General features: G+C 57.8%; 3 protein-coding genes across 8 annotated transcripts; all 3 read right to left on the minus strand.

The window, feature by feature from the left end:
- Positions 1-182: 182 nt before the first annotated feature.
- NAPA (NSF attachment protein alpha) lies at positions 183-10790 on the minus strand. 3 transcript variants are annotated; one of them, XM_080636037.1, is made up of 11 exons: positions 9808-10787; positions 7606-7685; positions 7406-7522; positions 5840-5886; positions 5685-5762; positions 4600-4655; positions 3920-4004; positions 2084-2188; positions 726-794; positions 588-638; positions 183-513 (listed from the first exon to the last, which is right to left on the minus strand). In XM_080636037.1, exons 1-11 carry the CDS (start codon positions 9918-9920, stop codon positions 412-414), a joined length of 903 nt encoding a protein of 300 aa, XP_080492163.1. In that variant the 5' UTR covers positions 9921-10787; the 3' UTR covers positions 183-411. The 3 variants fall into 3 exon arrangements, with proteins under 3 accessions (XP_080492163.1, XP_080492162.1, XP_080492164.1); XM_080636038.1 differs by lacking the exon at positions 4600-4655 and having other exon boundaries at positions 372-513; positions 9808-10788; XM_080636036.1 differs by lacking the exon at positions 4600-4655 and having other exon boundaries at positions 183-638; positions 9808-10790.
- Positions 10791-12413: 1623 nt separating this feature from the next.
- COQ8B (coenzyme Q8B) lies at positions 12414-17268 on the minus strand. Of its 4 annotated transcripts, none has more exons than XR_013958598.1 (8): positions 16822-17268; positions 16658-16724; positions 14397-14456; positions 14087-14203; positions 13054-13139; positions 12831-12967; positions 12670-12751; positions 12452-12508 (listed from the first exon to the last, which is right to left on the minus strand). XR_013958598.1 is itself a non-coding variant. In XM_080636040.1 (6 exons), exons 1-5 carry the CDS (start codon positions 16942-16944, stop codon positions 12714-12716), a joined length of 405 nt encoding a protein of 134 aa, XP_080492166.1. In that variant the 5' UTR covers positions 16945-17268; the 3' UTR covers positions 12414-12508; positions 12670-12713. The 4 variants fall into 4 exon arrangements, 1 of the variants encoding a protein (XP_080492166.1); XR_013958599.1 differs by having other exon boundaries at positions 13054-13208; XR_013958600.1 differs by having other exon boundaries at positions 12469-12508; positions 12837-12967; positions 13054-13208.
- A 326-nt stretch (positions 17269-17594) lies between these two features.
- On the minus strand, positions 17595-21729 carry ACTMAP (actin maturation protease; the record flags this gene model as incomplete). Its single annotated transcript, XM_080636067.1, has 6 exons — positions 17595-17929; positions 18022-18092; positions 18985-19114; positions 20852-20991; positions 21280-21348; positions 21539-21729. 6 exons carry the CDS (start codon positions 21727-21729, stop codon positions 17595-17597), a joined length of 936 nt encoding a protein of 311 aa, XP_080492193.1.
- Between the last annotated feature and the right edge of the window lie 37 nt (positions 21730-21766).

Raw genomic sequence — 21766 nt, forward strand, 5'->3', positions numbered from 1 at the left:
ATGGGGGGCAGGAGCGTGGTCCCTGCCCCCCCGCCATGTGTGGGGCAAGAGGGGTTCCTTTCCCCCCCCCATGTGTGGGGCAGGGACTTGGGGGTCAGAGGGGTTCCTTTCCCCCCCCATGTGTGGGGCAGGGACTTGGGGGTCAGAGGGGTTCCTTTCCCCCCCCCATGTGTGGGGCAGGATCCGCTCATGCTCCGCTTTATTTGCCTTTGGGAAGAGGGATACAGGCAGGAGAGCCCCTGCCCCATGGAGCAGCATCCCTCTTCCTCCCCCCCCATTGGATCCAGAGGGGCCCATTCCAAAGGGCAGGAATAGGGGAAGCCCATTAAATAGGTGCAGCTGGGGGGGGGGGGGCTGGGAATTCCAGGCATTGGGAATGGCATTGGGAATACTGGGAATGCCGGGAGGGTCCTAGCGCAGATCCTCCTCCTCGCCTTGGATGCTCTTCTTGATGCGGAGCAGCATGGTGGTGAGCCACTGGTCCAGGCGGGAGATGGAGTCGTATTCCTTAACCTGGGAATGGGAAGCGGGAAGTGGGAATGGCCGCGGCTGATTCCCGGCTGCGGGAATGCCGGCGATGGACCCACCGCGTCCGTGTATCCGTCCGCGTTCTGCTCCTCGTGGGCTTCCAGGAGCTTCTGCAAGAGAGGAGGGGAAGGGAAGGGGTGGGGGCAGTATTCCCAAAGGCTGGAATTGGGAAGGGTGGGATATGGGGGGGGGCTCACCTTGAGGAGTTTGCATTCCCGGGAGTCGGAAAAGGCTGGGAACATCTCCTCGTACTTCTGCACGGCGAGCTGGGGCAGAGGGAGGGAAAGTGGGAATGGAGGAGGGATGGATGGGGACCGGGATGATGCACACAAGGCATGGATGGGGAGCGGGATGGGGAGCGGGATGAGGAACACAAGGCATGGATGGGGACCGGGATGAGGAACACAAGGCATGGATGGGGAGCGGGATGGGGACTGGGATGAGGAACACAAGGCATGGATGGGGAGCGGGATGGGGACCGGGATGAGGAACACAAGGCATGGATGGGGAGCGGGATGGGGACCGGGATGAGGAACACAAGGCATGGATGGGGAGTGGGATGGGGAGCGGGATGAGGAACACAAGGCATGGATGGGGAGCGGGATGGGGAGCGGGATGAGGAACACAAGGCATGGATGGGGAGTGGGATGGGGACCGGGATGAGGAACACAAGGCATGGATGGGGACCGGGATGAGGAACACAAGGCATGGATGGGGAGCGGGATGGGGAGCGGGATGAGGAACACAAGGCATGGATGGGGACCGGGATGAGGAACACAAGGCATGGATGGGGAGCGGGATGGGGACTGGGATGAGGAACACAAGGCATGGATGGGGAGCGGGATGGGGACCGGGATGAGGAACACAAGGCATGGATGGGGAGCGGGATGGGGACCGGGATGAGGAACACAAGGGATGGATGGGGAGTGGGATGGGGACCGGGATGAGGAACACAAGGGATGGATGGGGAGCGGGATGGGGACCGGGATGAGGAACACAAGGGATGGATGGGGAGCGGGATGGGGACCGGGATGAGGAACACAAGGGATGGATGGGGAGCGGGATGGGGACCGGGATGAGGAACACAAGGGATGGATGGGGAGCGGGATGGGGACCGGGATGAGGAACACAAGGGATGGATGGGGAGCGGGATGGGGACCGGGATGAGGAACACAAGGCATGGATGGGGAGCGGGATGGGGACCGGGATGAGGAACACAAGGCATGGATGGGGGTGAGGACCAGGATGAGGATAAGGAGCACAATGGATGGATGGGGACCAGGATGAGGACCGGGATGAGGAGCGGGATGAGGAGCACAAGGGATGGGTGGGAGCGGGATGAGGACTGGGATAAGGAGCGGGATGAGGAGCACAAGGGATGGGTGGGAGCGGGATGAGGACTGGGATGAGGAGCGGGATGAGGAGCACAAGGGATGGGTGGGAGCGGGATGAGGACCGGGATAAGGAGCGGGATGAGGAGCACAAGGGATGGGTGGGAGCGGGATGAGGACCGGGATAAGGAGCGGGATGAGGCCGGATGTGCCCCGGGGGGTACCTTGGCGTTGAGGGCATCGATGCAGAAGTGGCAGAGCGCGGCCCTGAAGAAGTGCTCCTTGGCGCTGTACTTGAGCAGGGGGGAGTCCATGGCTGCGGCCGCCACCTGCGGGAATGCCGTGGGAATGCCGAAGGGATATAGCAGGGAATGGCGTGGGAATGCCGTAGGGATATAGCAGGGAATGCCGTAGGGATATAGCAGGGAATGGCGTGGGAATGCCGTAGGGATATAGCAGGGAATGCCATAGGGATATAGCAGGGAATGCCGTGGGAATGCCGTAGGGATATAGCAGGGAATGGCGTGGGAATGCCGTAGGGATATAGCAGGGAATGCCGTGGGAATGCCGTAGGGATATAGCAGGGAATGGCGTGGGAATGCCGTAGGGATATAGCAGGGAATGCCGTGGGAATGCCGTAGGGATATAGCAGGGAATGCCGTGGGAATGCCGTAGGGATATAGCAGGGAATGCCGTGGGAATGCCGTAGGGATATAGCAGGGAATGCCGTAGGGATATAGCAGGGAATGCCGTGGGAATGCCGTAGGGATATAGCAGGGAATGCCATAGGGATATAGCAGGGAATGCCGTGGGAATGCCATAGGGATATAGCAGGGAATGCCATAGGGATATAGCAGGGAATGCCGTGGGAATGCCATAGGGATATAGCAGGGAATGCCGTAGGAATGCCATAGGGATATAGCAGGGAATGCCATGGGAATGCCGTAGGCATAGCAGGGAATGCCATGGGAATGCCATAGGGATAGCAGGGAATGCTGTGGGAATGCCATAGGGATACCATGGGGATATCATGGGGATACCATGGGAATATCACAGAGATACCATGGGAATATCATAGAGGTACCATAGGAATATCATAGTAATACCATGGAATACCATAGGGATATTATAGGGATATCATAAGAAATACCTAGGGAATACTATAGGGATATCATAAGAATCCCATGGGGATATTATATGGATATCATAGCAATACTATGGGAATACCATACAAATACCATAGGGATACCATGGAATACCTGGGAATACCATAGAGAATATCATAGGCATACCATGGGAATATGATGGGAATACCACGACATACCATGGGAATACCATAGGGATATCATAAGAATCCCATGGGAATACCGTAGTGATATCATAGGAATACCATGGGAATACCATTGGGATATTACAAGAAGACCATCCGGATATCATAGGAATACCATGCGATACCATGGAGACAGTGTGGGCACAGGTCATGGAGCAGGGGATGGGAAGGGGATGGGAAGGGGAATGGAAGGGGATGGGATGGGGATGGGGATGGGATGGGATGGGGATGGGATGGGGATGGGGATGGGATGGGGATGGGATGGGGATGGGAAGGAAGGGGATGGGGATGGGATTGGGATGGGGATGGGGATGGGATGGGGATGGGGATGGGATGGGGATGGGGATGGGGATGGGATGGGGATGGGATGGGGATGGGATGGGGATGGGATGGGGATGGGAAGGAAGGGGATGGGGATGGGATGGGGATGGGATGGGGATGGGATGGGGATGGGATGGGGATGGGATGGGATGGGGATGGGGATGGGGATGGGATGGGGATGGGGATGGGGATGGGGATGGGATGGGGATGGGGATGGGGATGGGATGGGGATGGGAAGGAAGGGGATGGGGATGGGATTGGGATGGGGATGGGGATGGGGATGGGAAGGAAGGGGATGGGGATGGGATGGGGATGGGGATGGGGATGGGGATGGGGATGGGATGGGGATGGGAAGGAAGGGGATGAGCCTCATTCCCATTGCCGGGAATGGGGCCGCTCCCGTCCCCACCTGCTCGTAGATGTCGAGGGCGCGCGGGTACTGCTCCAGCTGCGCCGCGTACGTGGCCACCTTCAGCAGGCACTTGTTGGCCGAGCTGCGGGAATAGCGGGAATGCCGGGAATACTGGGAATAGCGGGAACGCTGGGAATGCCGGGAATACCAGGGATACTGGGAATACTGGGAATGCTGGGAATCCCGGGGATGCTGGGAATACCGGTAATGTAGGGGATGCTGGGAATACCAGAGATACTGGGAATACCGGCAATGCACGGGATGCTGGGAATACTGGGAATACCGGGAATACCAGGGATACTGGGAATGCTGGGAATACTGGGGATGCTGGGAATGCCAGGGATGTTGAAATACCAGGAATGCTGGGAATACTGGTAATGCGGGGGATGCTGGGAATACTGGGAATACCGGGAACGCTGGGAATACCAGGGATACTGGGAATGCCGCTCTCCACCAGGAACCCCCCACTGCCCCATTGCAGACCCCTCCCAGCCCCCTCCACAGCAGGGGCAGAGATTCCAGGCCTCGGGAACGCCGCCAGCCCCTTCCCGGTGCAGAATCCCACGGGAATGGCAGGAGAGCAGCAACTCCCAACCCCCCCCCCCCCCAAAAAGGGCGCTTGCGCATTGGGAATCGCGTCGGGAATCGCGCGGCTCCGGCATTCCCGCAATTCCCACCTGTTGGATTCCTCCCCCCGGTAATAATCCGCTGCCTGCTCGTAGTGGGCGATGGCCTGGAAAAGCACGGGAAGGGCTGGAGCAATCCCAAGCGCTTCCCTATGGAGCGGCCGCCGGAGCTCCATGCGGAGCCAGGGCGGGAATGGGAAGGGAGCCACCGCTCCGGCGGCGTTCCCAAGGGCAAAGGCTGACATTGAGCGGGCAATTCCCAATGTTATTCCCTACGGATAAATCCCAACCTTCCATTCCTAAGGGAATTCCCAATGTTATTCCAGAAGGAAAAATCCCAATGTTATTCCCTACAGATAAATCCCAACCTTCCATTCCTAAGGGAATTCCCAATGTTATTCCAGAAGGAAAAATCCCAATGTTATTCCCTACAGATAAATCCCAACCTTCCATTCCTAAGGGAATTCCCAATGTTATTCCAGAAGGAAAAATCCCAATGTTATTCCCTAAGGATAAATCCCAGCCTTTCATTCCTAAGGGAATTCCCAACGTTATTCCCGGAGAGCAAATCCCAACATTTAATCCTTTAATCCTAATGGGAATTGCCCTTATGGAATAACATTGGGAATTGCCCTTGGGGAATGATGTTGGGATTTTTCCTTCTGGAATAACATTAGGAATTCCCTTAGGAATTAAAGGTTGGGATTTATCCTTAGGGAATAACATCGGGAACTGCCCTTAGGGAACAACACTGTTATCCCATAAGGATAAATCCCACCATTTAATCCCTAAGAGCAATTCCCGATGTTATTCCCTGAGGACAAATCCCAGCCCTGACTCTCCCAGCAGCTCCTCTGGGAATGGCGGGATCCCCCTTGAGGGTTATTCCCGGGAGCTGGAATTTCACTGGGAATAACATGGAGAAGAGCCCTGACTTCACCCGGGGCCGGAATTCCCAACAGCGGGAATGCTTGGGATGATCCGGCTCATCCCCATGGACCTGGAATTCCAATCCCAACCCGGCTCCAATCCCAACCTTCCCTTTTGGGCCCAAAGCTGGGATTCGCGGGCGCTTCCCTTTGGAATCCAAGCCGGGATTTCGGGCCCATCCCGCAGCATTCCCAACTTTTCCTTACTTTCTCGATATCCACCAGCTCCGCCTCGTAGATCTCGGCTATGGAGACGTGGTGCTTGGCAGCGATGGTGAAGCGGCCCTGGAAGCAGCGGGATACCGGGAATGCCGCCTCCGGAGCGGCATTCCCGCTGGATGCGGGCCTGGAAAAGCACTCACCATGTCCGTGTAGATCTCAATGGCGCGCAGCAAGCAGTTGATGGCCTCTGTAGGGATCAAGAGCAGATCCCAATGGATCCAGCCCTTATCCCGGCTTCTGGAAGTCCATTGGGGATACAAGGAAAAGGAAGGGAGGGAAGGGGGGGGCTGAGGGCTTGGGATGGGGGAAAGACCAGGAAAAGGGCTTGGGAATGGGCATGGAATGTTGGGATGAGGAGGAGCTTCCAAACGGGAAGGGATGGAGGGGATAATGGGAAGCTCTTCCCTATGGAACACTGGGATGAATGGAGAAGCTTGGGATGCTCCAGCGCCACTGACATCCAATGGAATCCATTGGAATGGGCTGGATGTGGAGGAGCTTCATCCCGCAGCATTCCATGATTCCCCATCCATCCGTGGCTCCGGCTGGGAATGTGCATCCCAAGGTGCCGCAGCCTTCCCATTCCCATTGGGAATTGCTGCAGCCAAATGCCAGATCCCAGCGAGGATCCCTTGGGATTCCATGGGTTATCCCAAAGGGACCTGGGGAGCGGGAATACCGGGATAGCTTGGTGGGAATGGCAAAGCTTAGATCCCATTCCCCACTTTGGGATACCCCAACTTGGAACCGGAGCCACCAGGCCGAGAGGCTGCTCCATAAGCCTGGAATGGCTCCATCCTCTTGGAAAGACTGCATCCAATTGGAATAGCTCCATCCAATCGGAACGGCTCCATCCCATTGGAATGACTTCATCCCATCGGAATAGCTACATCCCATTGGAATGACTTCATCCCTTTGGAAAGGCTCCATCCCTTTGGAATGACTTTATCCCTTTGGAATGACTCCGTCCAATCAGAATGGTTCCATCCAATCGGAACAGCTCCATCCCATTGGAATGGCTCCATCCCATTGGAATGACTTCATCCCGTTGGAATGACTTCATCCCGTTGGAATGCCTCCATCCAATCAGAATGCCTCCATCCAATCAGAATGCCTCCATCCCATTGGAATGCCTCCATCCCATTGGAATGCCTCCATCCAATCAGAATGCCTCCATCCCATTGGAATGTCTCCATCCCATTGGAATGCCTCCATCCAATCAGAATGCCTCCATCCCATTGGAATGCCTCCATCCCATTGGAATGCCTCCATCCCATCGGAATGCCTCCATCCAATCGGAATGCCTCCATCCAATCAGAATGCCTCCATCCCATCGGAATGCCTCCATCCCATTGGAATGCCTCCATCCCATCGGAATGCCTCCATCCAATCGGAATGCCTCCATCCCATTGGAATGCCTCCATCCCATTGGAATGCCTCCATCCCAACAGCTGCTCCCAGCCGGGAGCCAAGCCAGGCGCGATCCAAGCCGGAATCACAACCCAAACCCTCCGCCTCCAACCACCTGCTCTCCATCGGGATTCCCGCCTGGAATTGGCCCATTCCCAACCCTCACCGAACGCAGGGATCACACCCCAGAAAGCAGAAACCTTCACGCCCAGGGGCCAAATCCCATTGGATCCGCACAAAAGGGGCCGGATGGGAAAGCTCCCTATGGAAAAGGGGACGGAATTCCCGGTTTTTACCTTGCGGATCTGCCTTTTTGAAGGCATTCCCGGCATCCACGAAGCTGGTGGCGGCGTCGTGCTTGCTCTGCAGCTGCAGGTGGAGCTGGGCCGCTTGGCAGAAGGCATTCCCGGCGGCTGGAATAGCGGGGGGGGAGGGGGGTTATTCCCAATGGGAATTCCCATTGGGAATGGCGCGGGGCTCGGGAATGCCGACGCACCGCTCCAGTTCTTGGCCATCTTGAACATGTTGGCGGCGCGGGCGTAGATGTCGCAGGCTTCCTCGATCCGGGAATTGCCGCTGGAAGGGAAGGGAATGGAGGGGGGATCCAATGGGAATGGGGATCCAATGGGAATGGGGATGGGAATTGGGGAGGGGATCCAATGGGAATGGGGATGGGAATTGGGGAGGGGATCCAATGGGAATGGGGATGGGAATTGGGGGGGGGATCCAATGGGAATGGGGATGGGAATTGGGGGGGGGATCCAATGGGAATGGGGATGGGAATTGGGGAGGGGATCCAATGGGAATGGGGATGGGAATTGGGGGGGGGATCCAATGGGAATGGGAATTGGGGGGGGGGGATCCAATGGGAATGGGAATTGGGGGGGGGATCCAATGGGAATGGGAATTGGGGGGGGGATCCAATGGGAATGGGAATTGGGGGGGGGATCCAATGGGAATGGGAATTGAGGGGGGGGGATCCAATGGGAATGGGAATTGAGGGGGGGGAGTGGATCCCATGGGAAAGCAGGGGGGAGATGGGCTTAAACGTGGAAGCGTTGAGGGCTCTGCAGCTCCTATGGAACCCCACTGACCCGCTATAGGGCCCCTATAGAGCCCCAGTGCACCCCTACAGGGCCCCATTGAACCCCTGTAGGGCCCTATTGAATCTCTATAGAGCCTCATTGACCCCTATAGGCCATAGATTCCAATTGAGCTCCTATAGAGCCCCACTGAACCCCTATAGAGCCCCATTGACACCCATTAAAGGCCCCTGCACCCCTATAGGTCCCCATTAGAGCCCCACAGACCCCCATTGACACCCATTACAGTGCCCTGCACCCCCATAGACCCCCACTGACCCCCGTTACAGCCCCCTCCACCCCTATAGGCCCCCATTAGACCCCCACTGACACCCATTAGACCCCATAGACTCCCATTACAGCCCCCTGCACCCCTATAGACCCCTATTACAGCCCATTGGAGGCCATTAGACCCCCACTGACACCCTTTAGACCCCATTGACCCCCATTACAGTCCCCTGCACCCCTATAGACCCCTATTAGATCGCATAGGCCCCCATTGACACCCATTACAGGCCCCTGAACCCCTATACACCCTTATTACAGCCCACAGGCCCCCATAACAGCCCCCTGCACCCCTATAGACCCCTATTAGAGCCCATTGGCCCCCATTGACCCCCACAGACTCCCATTACAGCCCCCCTGCACCCCTGTAGACCCCCATTAGAGCCCATTGGCCCCCGTTGACCCCCATAGACTCCCATTACAGCCCCCCTGCACCCCTATAGACCCCCATTAGAGCCCATTGGCCCCCACTGACCCCCATAGACTCCCATTACAGCCCCCCTGCACCCCTATAGACCCCCATTAGAGCCCATTGGCCCCCGTTGACCCCCATAGACTCCCATTACAGCCCCCCTGCACCCCTATAGACCCTCATTAGAGCCCATTGGCCCCCGTTGACCCCCATAGACTCCCATTACAGCCCCCCTGCACCCCTATAGACCCCCATTAGAGCCCATTGGCCCCCGTTGACCCCCATAGACTCCCATTACAGCCCCCCTGCACCCCTATAGACCCCCATTAGAGCCCATTGGCCCCCACTGACCCCCATAGACTCCCATTACAGCCCCCCTGCACCCCTATAGACCCCCATTAGAGCCCATTGGCCCCCATTGACCCCCATAGACTCCCATTACAGCCCCCCTGCACCCCTATAGACCCCCATTAGAGCCCATTGGCCCCCACTGACCCCCATAGACTCCCATTACAGCCCCCCTGCACCCCTATAGACCCCCATTAGAGCCCATTGGCCCCCACTGACCCCCATAGACTCCCATTACAGCCCCCCTGCACCCCTATAGACCCTCATTAGAGCCCATTGGCCCCCATTGACCCCCATAGACTCCCATTACAGCCCCCCTGCACCCCTATAGACCCCCATTAGAGCCCATTGGCCCCCACTGACCCCCATAGACTCCCATTACAGCCCCCCTGCACCCCTATAGACCCCCATTAGAGCCCATTGGCCCCCATTGACCCCCATAGACTCCCATTACAGCCCCCCTGCACCCCTATAGACCCCCATTAGAGCCCATTGGCCCCCGTTGACCCCCATAGACTCCCATTACAGCCCCCCTGCACCCCATTAGGCCCCCATTGGGCCCGGTTCGCACCCGAAGAGCCCCGCCAGGAACGAGCGGGACCCACGGAGCTTCCGGTCGGCCTCGGCCAGGAGCTGCAGCGCCTCCTGCTCCTTCCCGGCCTGCGCCATCTTGGCGCTCCCCATGTCACGTGACACCGCCCGCCGCGCCGCATTGGCCGACCCCGGAGGCACGTGACGCGGGAGGGGAAAGACGCCGCCACGCCACGTGACGGGGGACGCGCCGGCGTCACCGTGCCACGTGACGCGGGCGGGAGGGGCGTGGTCCAATCACGTCCGCATCCCATCCCTATCCCGTCGTTATCCCGGTCCCATCCCTTCCCCCTTCCAATGGCAGCTCCAAGGCATCCGGTTGGGAAAGGATCCCATCGGGAATGGGGTTGGATGTTCTGATACCCCCCCAGGGATGCAGCAATGGAGGAGCTGAAGCCGCCGGGACCCGAGCTTGGAATCGCTTCCTCTGGGAATGGCTCCTGGATCCAGGCAGAACCCCAAATCCTTGGGAATTCCGGTGCTGACGCATCCCCTTCTCCAGGGGGTTCATAAGGAAACAGCCGGGCTCCAGCCCCTCAGCATCCCAATGGCACATCCCCAAATCCTGCTCCTGCATCCCGGTCCCTCCTTATAGCCCCATAGCCCCGGCTGGAGCCCTTCGGCACCGCTCGGTCCCGGTCGGAGCCCTTCGGAACAGGTCGGGCTCGTTCGGAGTCCTTCGGAACCCCTCGGTTCCGGTCGGAGTCCTTCGACCCCCCCAATAAATCAGGACCCCCCCAATTAAACAGGGATCCCAATTAACCAAGACCCCCCCAATTAACCAAGACCCCATCAATTAAGTGGGGACCCCCCATTAACGAGGACCCCCCCCATTAAACGGGGACCCCCAATTAACTAAGACCCCACCAATTGAACCCCCCCTCTTCCCCTCCCCATGGTACGCTCCGCCTCTACCCCTCCCTTTCCCCTCCCCATGGTACCCCCGCCCTCTGCGCATGCCCCGCTCGGGCCGGTCCCATTGTTTATTGCGGGGGGGTTCGGCCTTGCCAGTAGCTCCGGTGCAGGCGCAGGAAGAGGGCTCGGCACCGGACGCGGCCCCTGAGGCGGGCGCAGCAGAGGAAGGCCCCGGCGAGTTTCCGGTGCAGGGCATAGGAAGGCTCCGGTGGCGGGGCCAGGCGGTGCCGCAGCAGCGGCCGCAGCAGGGCCCGCACCCCCCGCGCCGTGCGCTGCGTCCCGAAGTCGAACGGGGCCGGGCGGGAGAAGGGCTCGGCCAGGAGGAGAACGGCGGCGGCGTGAGCGGCCTCCTGCGCCTGCGCGGGGAGAGGCGGCGGGCGGGGTCAGTGGGGGTGAATGGGGGCTATGGGGGAACGGGATGAATGGGGGCAAGGGGGTGAATGGGATCAGTGGGGATATGGGGGGATCAGTGGGGATATGGGGGGATCAGTGGGGATATGGGGGGATCAATGGGAATATGGGGGGATCAATGGGGATATGGGGGGATCAGTGGGGATATGGGGGGATCAATGGGAATATGGGGGGATCAGTGGGGATATGGGGGGATCAGTGGGGATATGGGGGGATCAGTGGGGATATGGGGGGATCAATGGGGATATGGGGGGATCAGTGGGGATATGGGGGAATCAATGGGGATACGGGGTCAATGAAGATGGGGTGAATGGGATCGAATGGGATATGGGGGGATCAATGGAAATATGAGGTCAATGGGGACATGGGGTCCATGGGAATATGGGGGAACATGGGAATGAAGGGGATCAGGGGGGATATGGGGGCAATGGGGACATGGGGGGCGGGGGAACGGGAATAGGGGTATCCCTGGCCTGGGATTTGGGGGGGAGCACATGGAATGGGGGGGGTGCGATGGAATTAGTGGGATCGTTCCTCACCTTGCTCTCGAATCCTGTCAGGAACTTGAGGTCCCGGGATTTCTGCAGCACTTTTTCCTTATCCCCGTCGGCCGCAGCCCGGATCACCTGGAAAAGGGGGGAAAACTGGGAATATTCGGGGATACTTAGGAATAAAAGGGGGGGGGGAGGAAGGCCAAACCCCTCCCTCCCAAACCTCAATGTAATGATCCGTGAACTCCGCATCGAAGGAACGAGTGGCTCCGAAATCCAACAGCGTCACCTGTGGGAATGGGAATGGATCCAAGCGGGAATGGGGCTGGAATGGGGGGGGGGGGGGGGGGGGAGCTCACCTTGTGCTGGGAGGGCTCATAGAGGAAATTGGCCCAGTTGGGATCCGTCTGCATGAGGCGGAACTCGAAGAGCTCCCGCAGGCAGAGGCGCAGGAGCTGGGTGCAGATCTATGGGAATGGGGCGGGAATTCGATGGGATTCAGGGATAAACCCCCCCCCCCCCCCCCATACTCGCCTCATCCCGCACGTCCTGGGCCAGCTCCTGACACTGATCCAATGGGATTCCGCTGCCCAGCTCCATGGTGAGGACGCGCGATGCCGACAGCTCCTCCACCACCCGCGGCACGGAGAAGAAGGGATCGTCCCGCAGCAGATCCCTTGGGAATGGCATGGGAAGCGTGAAGGCACCCGCGGGATCCTCCCAACCCCCCTTGGGTATCCCGGAATCCATCCCCCCCATCGTATCCCAACCGGAAGGTGCGGGCGCATTGGGCTTCCCGGTGGTAATCGCATTCCCATTCCAGCTCCTTCTGCAGCACTTCCAGGGATTTCTCAGCAAAAAGGCCTGGAAAAGGGATTGGGGAAGGGAAAAAAGGCGTTTGGGAGGGGGAAAAGGCGTTTGGGAGGGGGAAAAGGGGATTTGGGGGGGGAAAAAGGGGATTTGGGGAGGGAAAAAGGTGTTTGGGAGCCTTTTCCCGCCGTTCTCCATAGGGATTCCCAGCTCACCCTTAGGCAGGGCTGAGCTCAGCCGCAGCAGAGCCAGGAGGTTCTCAACGTCGCTGCGGATGCTCTGGGCGATCCCGGGATACTGTGGGCAAAGCGGGATGGAAAAGTGGGTTCAAAGAGCCCCAAATCCTCCCCTTTTCACCCCAAAACCCGCCTCGGACCTGGACCTTTATGGCCACGCTGGTGCCATCCAGCAGCATCCCAAGGTGCACTTGGCCAATGGAAGCAGCCGCAAAGGGAGTATCCTGGAATTCCAGGAGCTTTTCCCGCCAGCTGGGGCCCAGCTCCTGGTCCAGGACTTGCTGTGGGATGGGGGGGGTGTCAGGGATCCCTCGAATCCCGGTTTTCCATAGGGAATGGGGTGGGAATGGGGTCGGAGCTCACGGTGCTTTGCCAACGGGGCATGAAGTCAGCGCCTTGCCGGAGGCGCTCCAGGGCCTGCAGCAGCTCCGGAGGCAGGAAACCGGGATCTAAGGGGGGGATCCCAAATCCGGGCCCTGGGATCCCAAATCCGGGCCCTGGGATCCCAAATCCGGGCCCTGGGATCCCAATCCAGGCCCAAACCCAGCTTAGGGTCCCCAGGAGGGGTCTATGGGATATGGGGGGCTCTATGGGACATGGGGGGCTCTATGGGATATGGGGGCTCTATGGGGGCTCTATGGGATATGGGGGCTCTATGGGATATGGGGGCTCTATGGGGGCTCTATGGGATATGGGGGCTCTATGGGGGCTCTATGGGATATGGGGGCTCTATGGGGACTCTATGGGATATGGGGGCTCTATGGGGGCTCTATGGGATATGGGGGCTCTATGGGGGCTCTATGGGATATGGGGGCTCTATGGGGACTCTATGGGATATGGGGGCTCTATGGGGGCTCTATGGGATATGGGGGCTCTATGGGATATGGGGGCTCTATGGGGACTCTATGGGATATGGGGGCTCTATGGGGGCTCTATGGGGACTCTATGGGATATGGGGGCTCTATGGGATATGGGGGCTCTATGGGGGCTCTATGGAATATGGGGGCTCTATGGGGACTCTATGGGATATGGGGGCTCTATGGGGGCTCTATGGGGGCTCTATGGGATATGGGGGCTCTATGGGGGCTCTATGGGATATGGGGGCTCTATGGGGGCGCTATGGGATATGGGGGCTCTATGGGGGCTCTATGGGATATGGGGGCTCTATGGGGGCGCTATGGGATATGGGGGCTCTATGGGGGCTCTATGGGGGCTCTATGGGGGCTCTATGGGATATGGGGGCTCTATGGGGGCTCTATGGGATATGGGGGCTCTATGGGGGCTCTATGGGATATGGGGGCTCTATGGGGGCTCTATGGGATATGGGGGCTCTATGGGGGCGCTATGGGATATGGGGGCTCTATGGGGGCGCTATGGGGTGCGGTGGGGCCCCCACCTTGCATGCTCAGCATCTGGCCCAGCTTCAGCGCTGCCCCCCGCGTCCGGCAGAGGGCGCCCGCCAGGCGCTGCCCATTGGCTCCGGCCAGGAGGGAGGCGGGACCCAGCGGAGCCCCTAAGGGGGGGGCACAGGGAGGTCACGGGGGGGTAGGGGGGGGAAATAGTGGTCATAGGGGGTAATTGGGGGTCATAGGGGGGTAATTGGGGTCATAGGGGGGTAATTGGGGTCATAGGGGGGAAATAGGGGTCATAGGGGGGTAATTGGGGGTCATAGGGGGGTAATTGGGGACCCCTCCCTCCGCACTCACCCCCCAGCTTTGCTCGAGCTGCCTGTGCCAGGGCCCCCATCCCAAGCCCCACGGCGAGACCTGGGGGGACAAATGGGAGAGAGCCCCCAAACCCCATTGAACCCCATTGAAACCCCATTGAACCCCCCCCAAACCCCACTGAGGCCCATTTAACCACCCCAAACCACATCTAACTCCCCCAGCCTCCATGTAAATGCCATTTAACCTCATTTATCCTGATTTAACCCCCCTAAAGCCCCATTTTAAACCCATTTATCCCCATTTAAGCCCCCCAACCCCACTTAACCCGTTTAAACCCCCCCAAACCCCATTTCAACCCAGACAAACCCCACTGAACCCCATTTACAGCCCTCGAATCCCACTGAACCCCATTTAAACCACTGCGAACCCCATTTAACCCTACTTAAACTCTCTCAAACCCTATTGAACGCCTTTGAAACCCCACTTAACCTAACCCCATTTAATCCCCCCAAACCTCATTGATCCCCATTTAAACCCCCCCAAACCCCATTTAACCCCATTTAATCCCCCCAAACCTCATTGATCCCCATTTAAACCCCCCCAAACCCCATTTAACCCCATTTAATCCCCCCAAACCTCATTGATCCCCATTTAAACCCCCTCAAACCCCATTTAATCCCCCCAAACCTCATTGATCCCCATTTAAACCCCCCCAAACCCCATTTAACCCCATTTAATCCCCCCAAACCTCATTGATCCCCATTTAAACCCCCCAAACCCCATTTAACCCCATTTAATCCCCCCAAACCTCATTGATCCCCATTTAAACCCCCCCAAACCCCATTTAACCCCATTTAATCCCCCCAAACCTCATTGATCCCCATTTAAACCCCCTCAAACCCCATTTAACCCCATTTAATCCCCCCAAACCTCATTGATCCCCATTTAAACCCCCCCAAACCCCATTTAACCCCATTTAATCCCCCCAAACCTCATTGATCCCCATTTAAACCCCCTCAAACCCCATTTAATCCCCCCAAACCTCATTGATCCCCATTTAAACCCCCCCAAACCCCATTTAACCCCATTTAATCCCCCCAAACCTCATTGATCCCCATTTAAACCCCCCCAAACCCCATTTAACCCCATTTAATCCCCCCAAACCTCATTGATCCCCATTTAAACCCCCCCAAACCCCATTTAATCCCCCCAAACCTCATTGATCCCCATTTAAACCCCCCCAAACCCCATTTAACCCCATTTAATCCCCCCAAACCTCATTGATCCCCATTTAAACCCCCTCAAACCCCATTTAATCCCCCCAAACCTCATTGATCCCCATTTAAACCCCCCAAACCCCATTTAACCCCATTTAATCCCCCCAAACCTCATTGATCCCCATTTAAACCCCCCCAAACCCCATTTAACCCCATTTAATCCCCCCAAACCTCATTGATCCCCATTTAAACCCCCTCAAACCCCATTTAACCCCATTTAATCCCCCCAAACCTCATTGATCCCCATTTAAACCCCCTCAAACCCCATTTAATCCCCCCAAACCTCATTGATCCCCATTTAAACCCCCCCAAACCCCATTTAACCCCATTTAATCCCCCCAAACCTCATTGATCCCCATTTAAACCCCCCCAAACCCCATTTAACCCCATTTAATCCCCCCAAACCTCATTGATCCCCATTTAAACCCCCCCAAACCCCATTTAATCCCCCAAACCTCATTGATCCCCATTTAAACCCCCCCAAACCCCATTTAACCCCATTTAATCCCCCCAAACCTCATTGATCCCCATTTAAACCCCCTCAAACCCCATTTAATCCCCCCAAACCTCATTGATCCCCATTTAAACCCCCCAAACCCCATTTAACCCCATTTAATCCCCCCAAACCTCATTGATCCCCATTTAAACCCCCCCAAACCCCATTTAACCCCATTTAATCCCCCAAACCTCATTGATCCCCATTTAAACCCCCTCAAACCCCATTTAACCCCATTTAATCCCCCCAAACCTCATTGATCCCCATTTAAACCCCCTCAAACCCCATTTAATCCCCCCAAACCTCATTGATCCCCATTTAAACCCCCTCAAACCCCATTTAATCCCCCCAAACCTCATTGATCCCCATTTAATCCCCCCAAACCTCATTGATCCCCATTTAAACCCCCCCAAACCTCATTGATCCCCATTTAACCCCCCCAAACCCCATTTAAACCCCCTCAAACCCCACTTAACCCCATTTAAACCCTCCCAAACCCCATTTAAACCCCACTGACCCCCCCGTACCGCCGAAGCTCGCCATCCTCCCTAACCGGGACACCGGCACCGGCCGCTCCCGCGCCCCCTCGCTGAGCTGCGGGCCACAAGCAACCGGTCAAAGGGCTCCGGTACCGGGGGGGGGGGGGGGGGAGGGGTGTCCCCAATGTGCCCCCCCCCCCCCATTCACCCACCTTCTGCCGGGGGGGGGCCCGCGCCGCCCGGGCCCGCTCCGCTTCCTCAGCCGAGAGGCCCCGCAGGCCGCAGCCCCGGTGCAGCCGCCGTAGGGCCGCGGGGGGGGGTATGGGGGGGCCCATGGGTCAAAGGGCACCCGGTTTTGGGGGGGGGAAGGAGCCGGTTGCGGCCGCCCCTCAGCACGCTGCTTCCGGGTCCCGGCCTCGCCGCTTCCGGTCTCAGGGCCACGCCCCCTCCGCGACAGCCAATGGGAGAGGGGAATGGCCATGGGCTGCGCCCAATAGGAGCGCGCTCATAGACCCCAATGGAAAGGGGGGGGCTCAGCCTAAATCCCCCCTTTTTTACCCCAAAGTTCTTGTTTTCAGCCCTCAAACTCCCTCATTTCCACCCTAAACTGCCCATTTTTGCCCCAACCGCCCCCATTTTCACCTTAAACCCATCCATTTTTGCCCTGGAACCCCTTATTTTCACCTTAAACCCCTCATTTCCAGCCCTAAACCCCCTCATTTCCACCTTAACCCCCATTTTGCCCTAAACACCCCATTTTCAGCCCCGTTTCCACCCCCACCCCCTTTTCACCTTAAACCCCCTATTTTCATCCCTAGATCTCTCATTTCCACCGCAACCCCCCATTTTCACCTTAAAATCCCAAATTCCATCTTAACCCCCACATTTCCACCTTAAACCCCCCATTTCCAGCCCTAAATCCCATTTTCAGCCCCATTTCCACCTTAAAACCCCCACCCCCCCCCCCATTGCCCCCCCCTTGCCATCACGGGGGGGGCCGCAGCAGCACGGCCTTGCCCCCCAGCCCCTGCCTCACCCCCCCCGGGGGTACCACGTAGCAGCGCCCATCGGCCCCGCGCCGGGGGCTCAGCTCCATCAATTGGGCATTGCTGCAATGGAGCCCCCCCAAGCCCCAAAGCTGAGGCCGGGGGCTCTTCCCTTGCTGGGCCAGCACCAGCACCCCCTCAATGGGGGCCCCCCCCCATTGGAACCCCCCCCCTTTATCCCACTCCTCCTCCCCAGCGTGGAAAAGGTTGGGAATGTCGGGATCCGGGCGTCCCAATGGGCTGGGTGCAGGGCTTGGGGTGCCCAATAATACACCTAAAAGAGAAGGGTTTATGATGGGGGGGGGTTATGGGGGTACCCCCCCCATGTTGGTTTTGGGGTGAAATCCCCCTGTTTTGGTGCATTACCGGTTATCACAGCCCAATGGGCCCGGTGCCCGCGGCGGCAGCAGGGCTCGTGGTTGTTGTCCTCATCGTAGCTGGGGGGGGTGTCAAGGGAAAAGGGGCCCCCCCATAGGTATAAACAGGGCTCTGGACCCCGCCCCATAGGGATAAATTGGGGCTGGGACCCCCCCCCATTGACCCCCATAGGGATAAATTGCGTCTGGGACCTGCCCCCATTGACCCCCATAGGGATGAATTGGGCGTGGGACCCCCCACATTGACCCCCATAGGGATAAATTAGGTGTGAGCCCCCCCCATAGGGATAAATTGGGTCTGGGACCCCCCCCCATTGACCCCCATAGGGATAAATTGGGTCTGGGACCCCCCCATTGACCCCCGTAGGGTTAAATTGCGTCTGGGACCCCCCCCATTGATCCCCATAGGGATGAATTGGGTCTGAGACACCCCCCCCATTGACCCCCATAGGGATAAATTGGGTCTGGGACCCCCCCCATTGACCCCCATAGGGATGAATTGGGTCTGAGACCCCCACCCCATTGACCCCCATAGGGACAAATTGGGTCTGAGACCCCCCCCATTGACCCCCATAGGGATAAATTTGGTCTGGGACCCCCCCATTGACCCCCATAGGGATGAATTGGGTCTGAGACCCCCACCCCATTGACCCCCATAGGGACAAACTGGGTCTGAGACCCCCCGCATTGACCCCCATAGGGATGAATTGGGTCTGAGACCCCCACCCCATTGACCCCCATAGGGATAAATTGGGTCTGAGACCCCCCGCATTGACCCCCATAGGGATGAATTGGGTCTGAGACCCCCACCCCATTGACCCCCATAGGGACAAATAAGGTGTGGGACCCCCCCTATAGGGACAAATTGGGTCTGGGACCCCTCTGTAGGGACAAAACAGGTCCCAGCCCCCCCCCCCATGGCCCCTTCCATAGGGAGCTTCCCAAAGGATACGGGACAAGGAGGGGGAGCCCCCCCAGGAGGTGCTGCAGGAGCCGGGGCCGGTTGGGCCCCTCCAGCCCCCCCTCGGTGACCTCAGCCTGGCAATGGAAGAGCTCCCGGGCCAGCGCTGCCATGTCCGTGGCTGCGGGGGGGCATGGGGGTAAATGGGGGGGGTATAGGGGTAAATGAGGGGGGATAGGGGTAAATGGGGGGTATAGGGGTAAATGGGGGATTTAGGGGTAAATGAGGGGGGATAGGGGTAAATGAGGGGTATAGGGGTAAATGGGGGGGTATAGGGGTAAATGGGGGGTATAGGGGTAAATGAGGGGTATAGGGGTAAATGGGGGGGTATAGGGGTAAATGGGGGGGTATAGGGGTAAATGAGGGGGGATAGGGGTAAATGAGGGGTATAGGGGTAAATGAGGGTTATAGGGGTAAATGAGGGGGGATAGGGGTAAATGAGGGGTATAGGGGTAAATGAGGGGGGATAGGGGTAAATGAGGGGTATAGGGGTAAATGAGGGGGGATGGGGTAAATGAGGGGTATAGGGGTAAATGAGGGGTATAGGGGTAAATGGGGGGGTATAGGGGTAAATGGGGGGTATAGGGGTAAATGAGGGGGTATAGGGGTAAATGAGGGTTATAGGGGTAAATGAGGGGGGATGGGGTAAATGAGGGGTATAGGGGTAAATGAGGGGTATAGGGGTAAATGGGGGGTATAGGGGTAAATGAGGGGGTATAGGGGTAAATGAGGGGTATAGGGGTAAATGAGGGGGTATAGGGGTAAATGAGGGGTATAGGGGTAAATGAGGGGTATAGGGGTAAATGGGGGGGTATAGGGGTAAATGGGGGGTATAGGGGTAAATGAGGGGGTATAGGGGTAAATGAGGGGTATAGGGGTAAATGAGGGGGGATGGGGTAAATGAGGGGGTATAGGGGTAAATGAGGGGGGATAGGGGTAAATGGGGGGTATAGGGGTAAATGAGGGGTATAGGGGTAAATGAGGGGGGATAGGGGTAAATGGGGGGGTATAGGGGTAAATGAGGGGGGGATAGGGGTAAATGAGGGGGTATAGGGGTAAATGGGGGGTATAGGGGTAAATGAGGGGGTATAGGGGTAAATGGGGGGGTATAGGGTTAAATGGGGGGTATAGGGGTAAATGAGGGGGATAGGGGTAAATGAGGGGGTATAGGGGTAAATGAGGGGTATAGGGGTAAATGAGGGGGTATAGGGTTAAATGGGGGGTATAGGGGTAAATGAGGGGGTATAGGGGTAAATGGGGGGTATAGGGGTAAATGAGGGGATATGGGGTTAAATCGGGGATATAGGGTTAAATGGGGGTTATAGGGTTAAATCGGGGATATAGGGTTAAATGGGGGTTATAGGGTTAAATCGGGGGATATAGGATTAAATAGGGGGTATCGGGTAAATGGGGGAGTATGGGGTTAAATGGAAAATATAGGGTTAAATGGGCGATATAACTTTAAATGCGATGATATAGGGTTAAAGGGGTGAATATAGGGTTAAATAGGGGCTATAGAATTAAATGGGGGGGCATGAGTTAAACAGGAGGATATAGGGTTAAATGGGGGGGATGGGTTAATGGGGGGATATAGGGTTAATGGGGGGATATAGGATTATATGGGGTGGATATAGGGTTAAATGGGGGCATGGAGTTAAATGGGGTCATATAGGGTTAAATGTGCGCATTCAGGGTTAAATAGAGGGGTATACGGATAAACAGGAGAATATAGCCTTAAATGTGGTGCACGTAGGATTAAATAGGGGCATATAGGAGTAACCAGGATATATAGGATTAAATGGGGGTGCATAGGGGTAAATGGGTGGCCGACCCCATATGGTGCCCCCCCATACCCCACCTGAGAACATCTCCCCGTGCACAGTGAAGCCTCGGGCCCGGGCGACCCCCAAAACCTCCTCCAGCCCCACTGGGGGGGGTGCCGGGTGGTGGTGGGGGGTCAACAGCGCTGCTGCCATCCATAGGGCCACCAGCCCGCACCTATGGGGGGGACATGGATATAGGGGTTAATGGGGGAGGATTAACCGATAGGGATGGGGGGCACATATGGATATAAGGGTTAATGGGGGGGGATTCACCTATACGGATGGGGAGGCACATATGGATATAAGGCTTATTGAACGGGGTTATTAACCTGTAGGGATGGGGGGGCACATATGGATATAACGGTTAATGGGGGGTTATAACCTTATAGAGATAGGGGGGCACATATGGAAATAAGCATTAATAGGGGGTGGTTTATATAGGGCCCCCCCCCTCAATACTCACTGGGGCCCATCCTGGATGAGGGGGGGTGCAGGGCGATGGACGAGGAGCCATTGGAGGTGAGGGCTCAGGCTGGGGGGGGGCAAAAAGAGGGGGTTAAAGGGGTTGGATACGGGAATGGACCCCCCCCCATAGGGATAAATGGGTTTGAGCCCCCCAATAGGGATAAACCGGGCCTAGGCCCCCCCCCATTGGGATAAACGGGGCCTAGGCCCCCCCATGGGCATAACCGAGGCCCGGGCCTAGGCCGCTCCCCCCGGACCTGTCCCGCCGCCGCCTCAGCAGCTCCCGGACGCCTCCGTCCCCCCCCAGCGCGGCCCCCGCCCGCTCCAGGGCATCCCGGAGGATCCGGTCGGGGGGCACCGGTGGTGGGGGGGGCACCGGAGGGGGGGGGGCCACCGGTGGTGGTGGGGGCGGCACCGGAGGCGGCGGCGGCGGCGGGACCCGGTCCATTGCCCTCAGCAGGGCTGTCAGTCAAGCTGAAGTCGCG

Source organism: Psittacula echo (assembly GCF_963264785.1).
Source record: "Psittacula echo genome assembly, chromosome: 29".
Classification (NCBI taxonomy): domain Eukaryota; kingdom Metazoa; phylum Chordata; class Aves; order Psittaciformes; family Psittacidae; genus Psittacula; species Psittacula echo.

Excerpts from the sequence above, each read along its gene's own strand:
- COQ8B (XM_080636040.1), bottom strand. The coding sequence starts at position 16,944 with ATGGGCCCCCCCATACCCCCCCCCGCGGCCCTACGGCGGCTGCACCGG. Across the intron at positions 16,725-16,821 it reads GGGCCCCCCCCCGGCAGAAG|CTCAGCGAGGGGGCGCGGGA; the intron begins GTGGGTGAATGG and ends TGTGGCCCGCAG. Across the intron at positions 14,204-14,396 it reads AGCTCGAGCAAAGCTGGGGG|GGGCTCCGCTGGGTCCCGCC; the intron begins GTGAGTGCGGAG and ends CCCCCCCCTTAG.
- NAPA (XM_080636036.1), bottom strand. The coding sequence starts at position 9,920 with ATGGGGAGCGCCAAGATGGCGCAGGCCGGGAAGGAGCAGGAGGCGCTG. Across the intron at positions 5,887-7,405 it reads CAAAAAGGCAGATCCGCAAG|AGGCCATCAACTGCTTGCTG; the intron begins GTAAAAACCGGG and ends TGATCCCTACAG. Across the intron at positions 5,763-5,839 it reads TTGAGATCTACACGGACATG|GGCCGCTTCACCATCGCTGC; the intron begins GTGAGTGCTTTT and ends CGCTGCTTCCAG.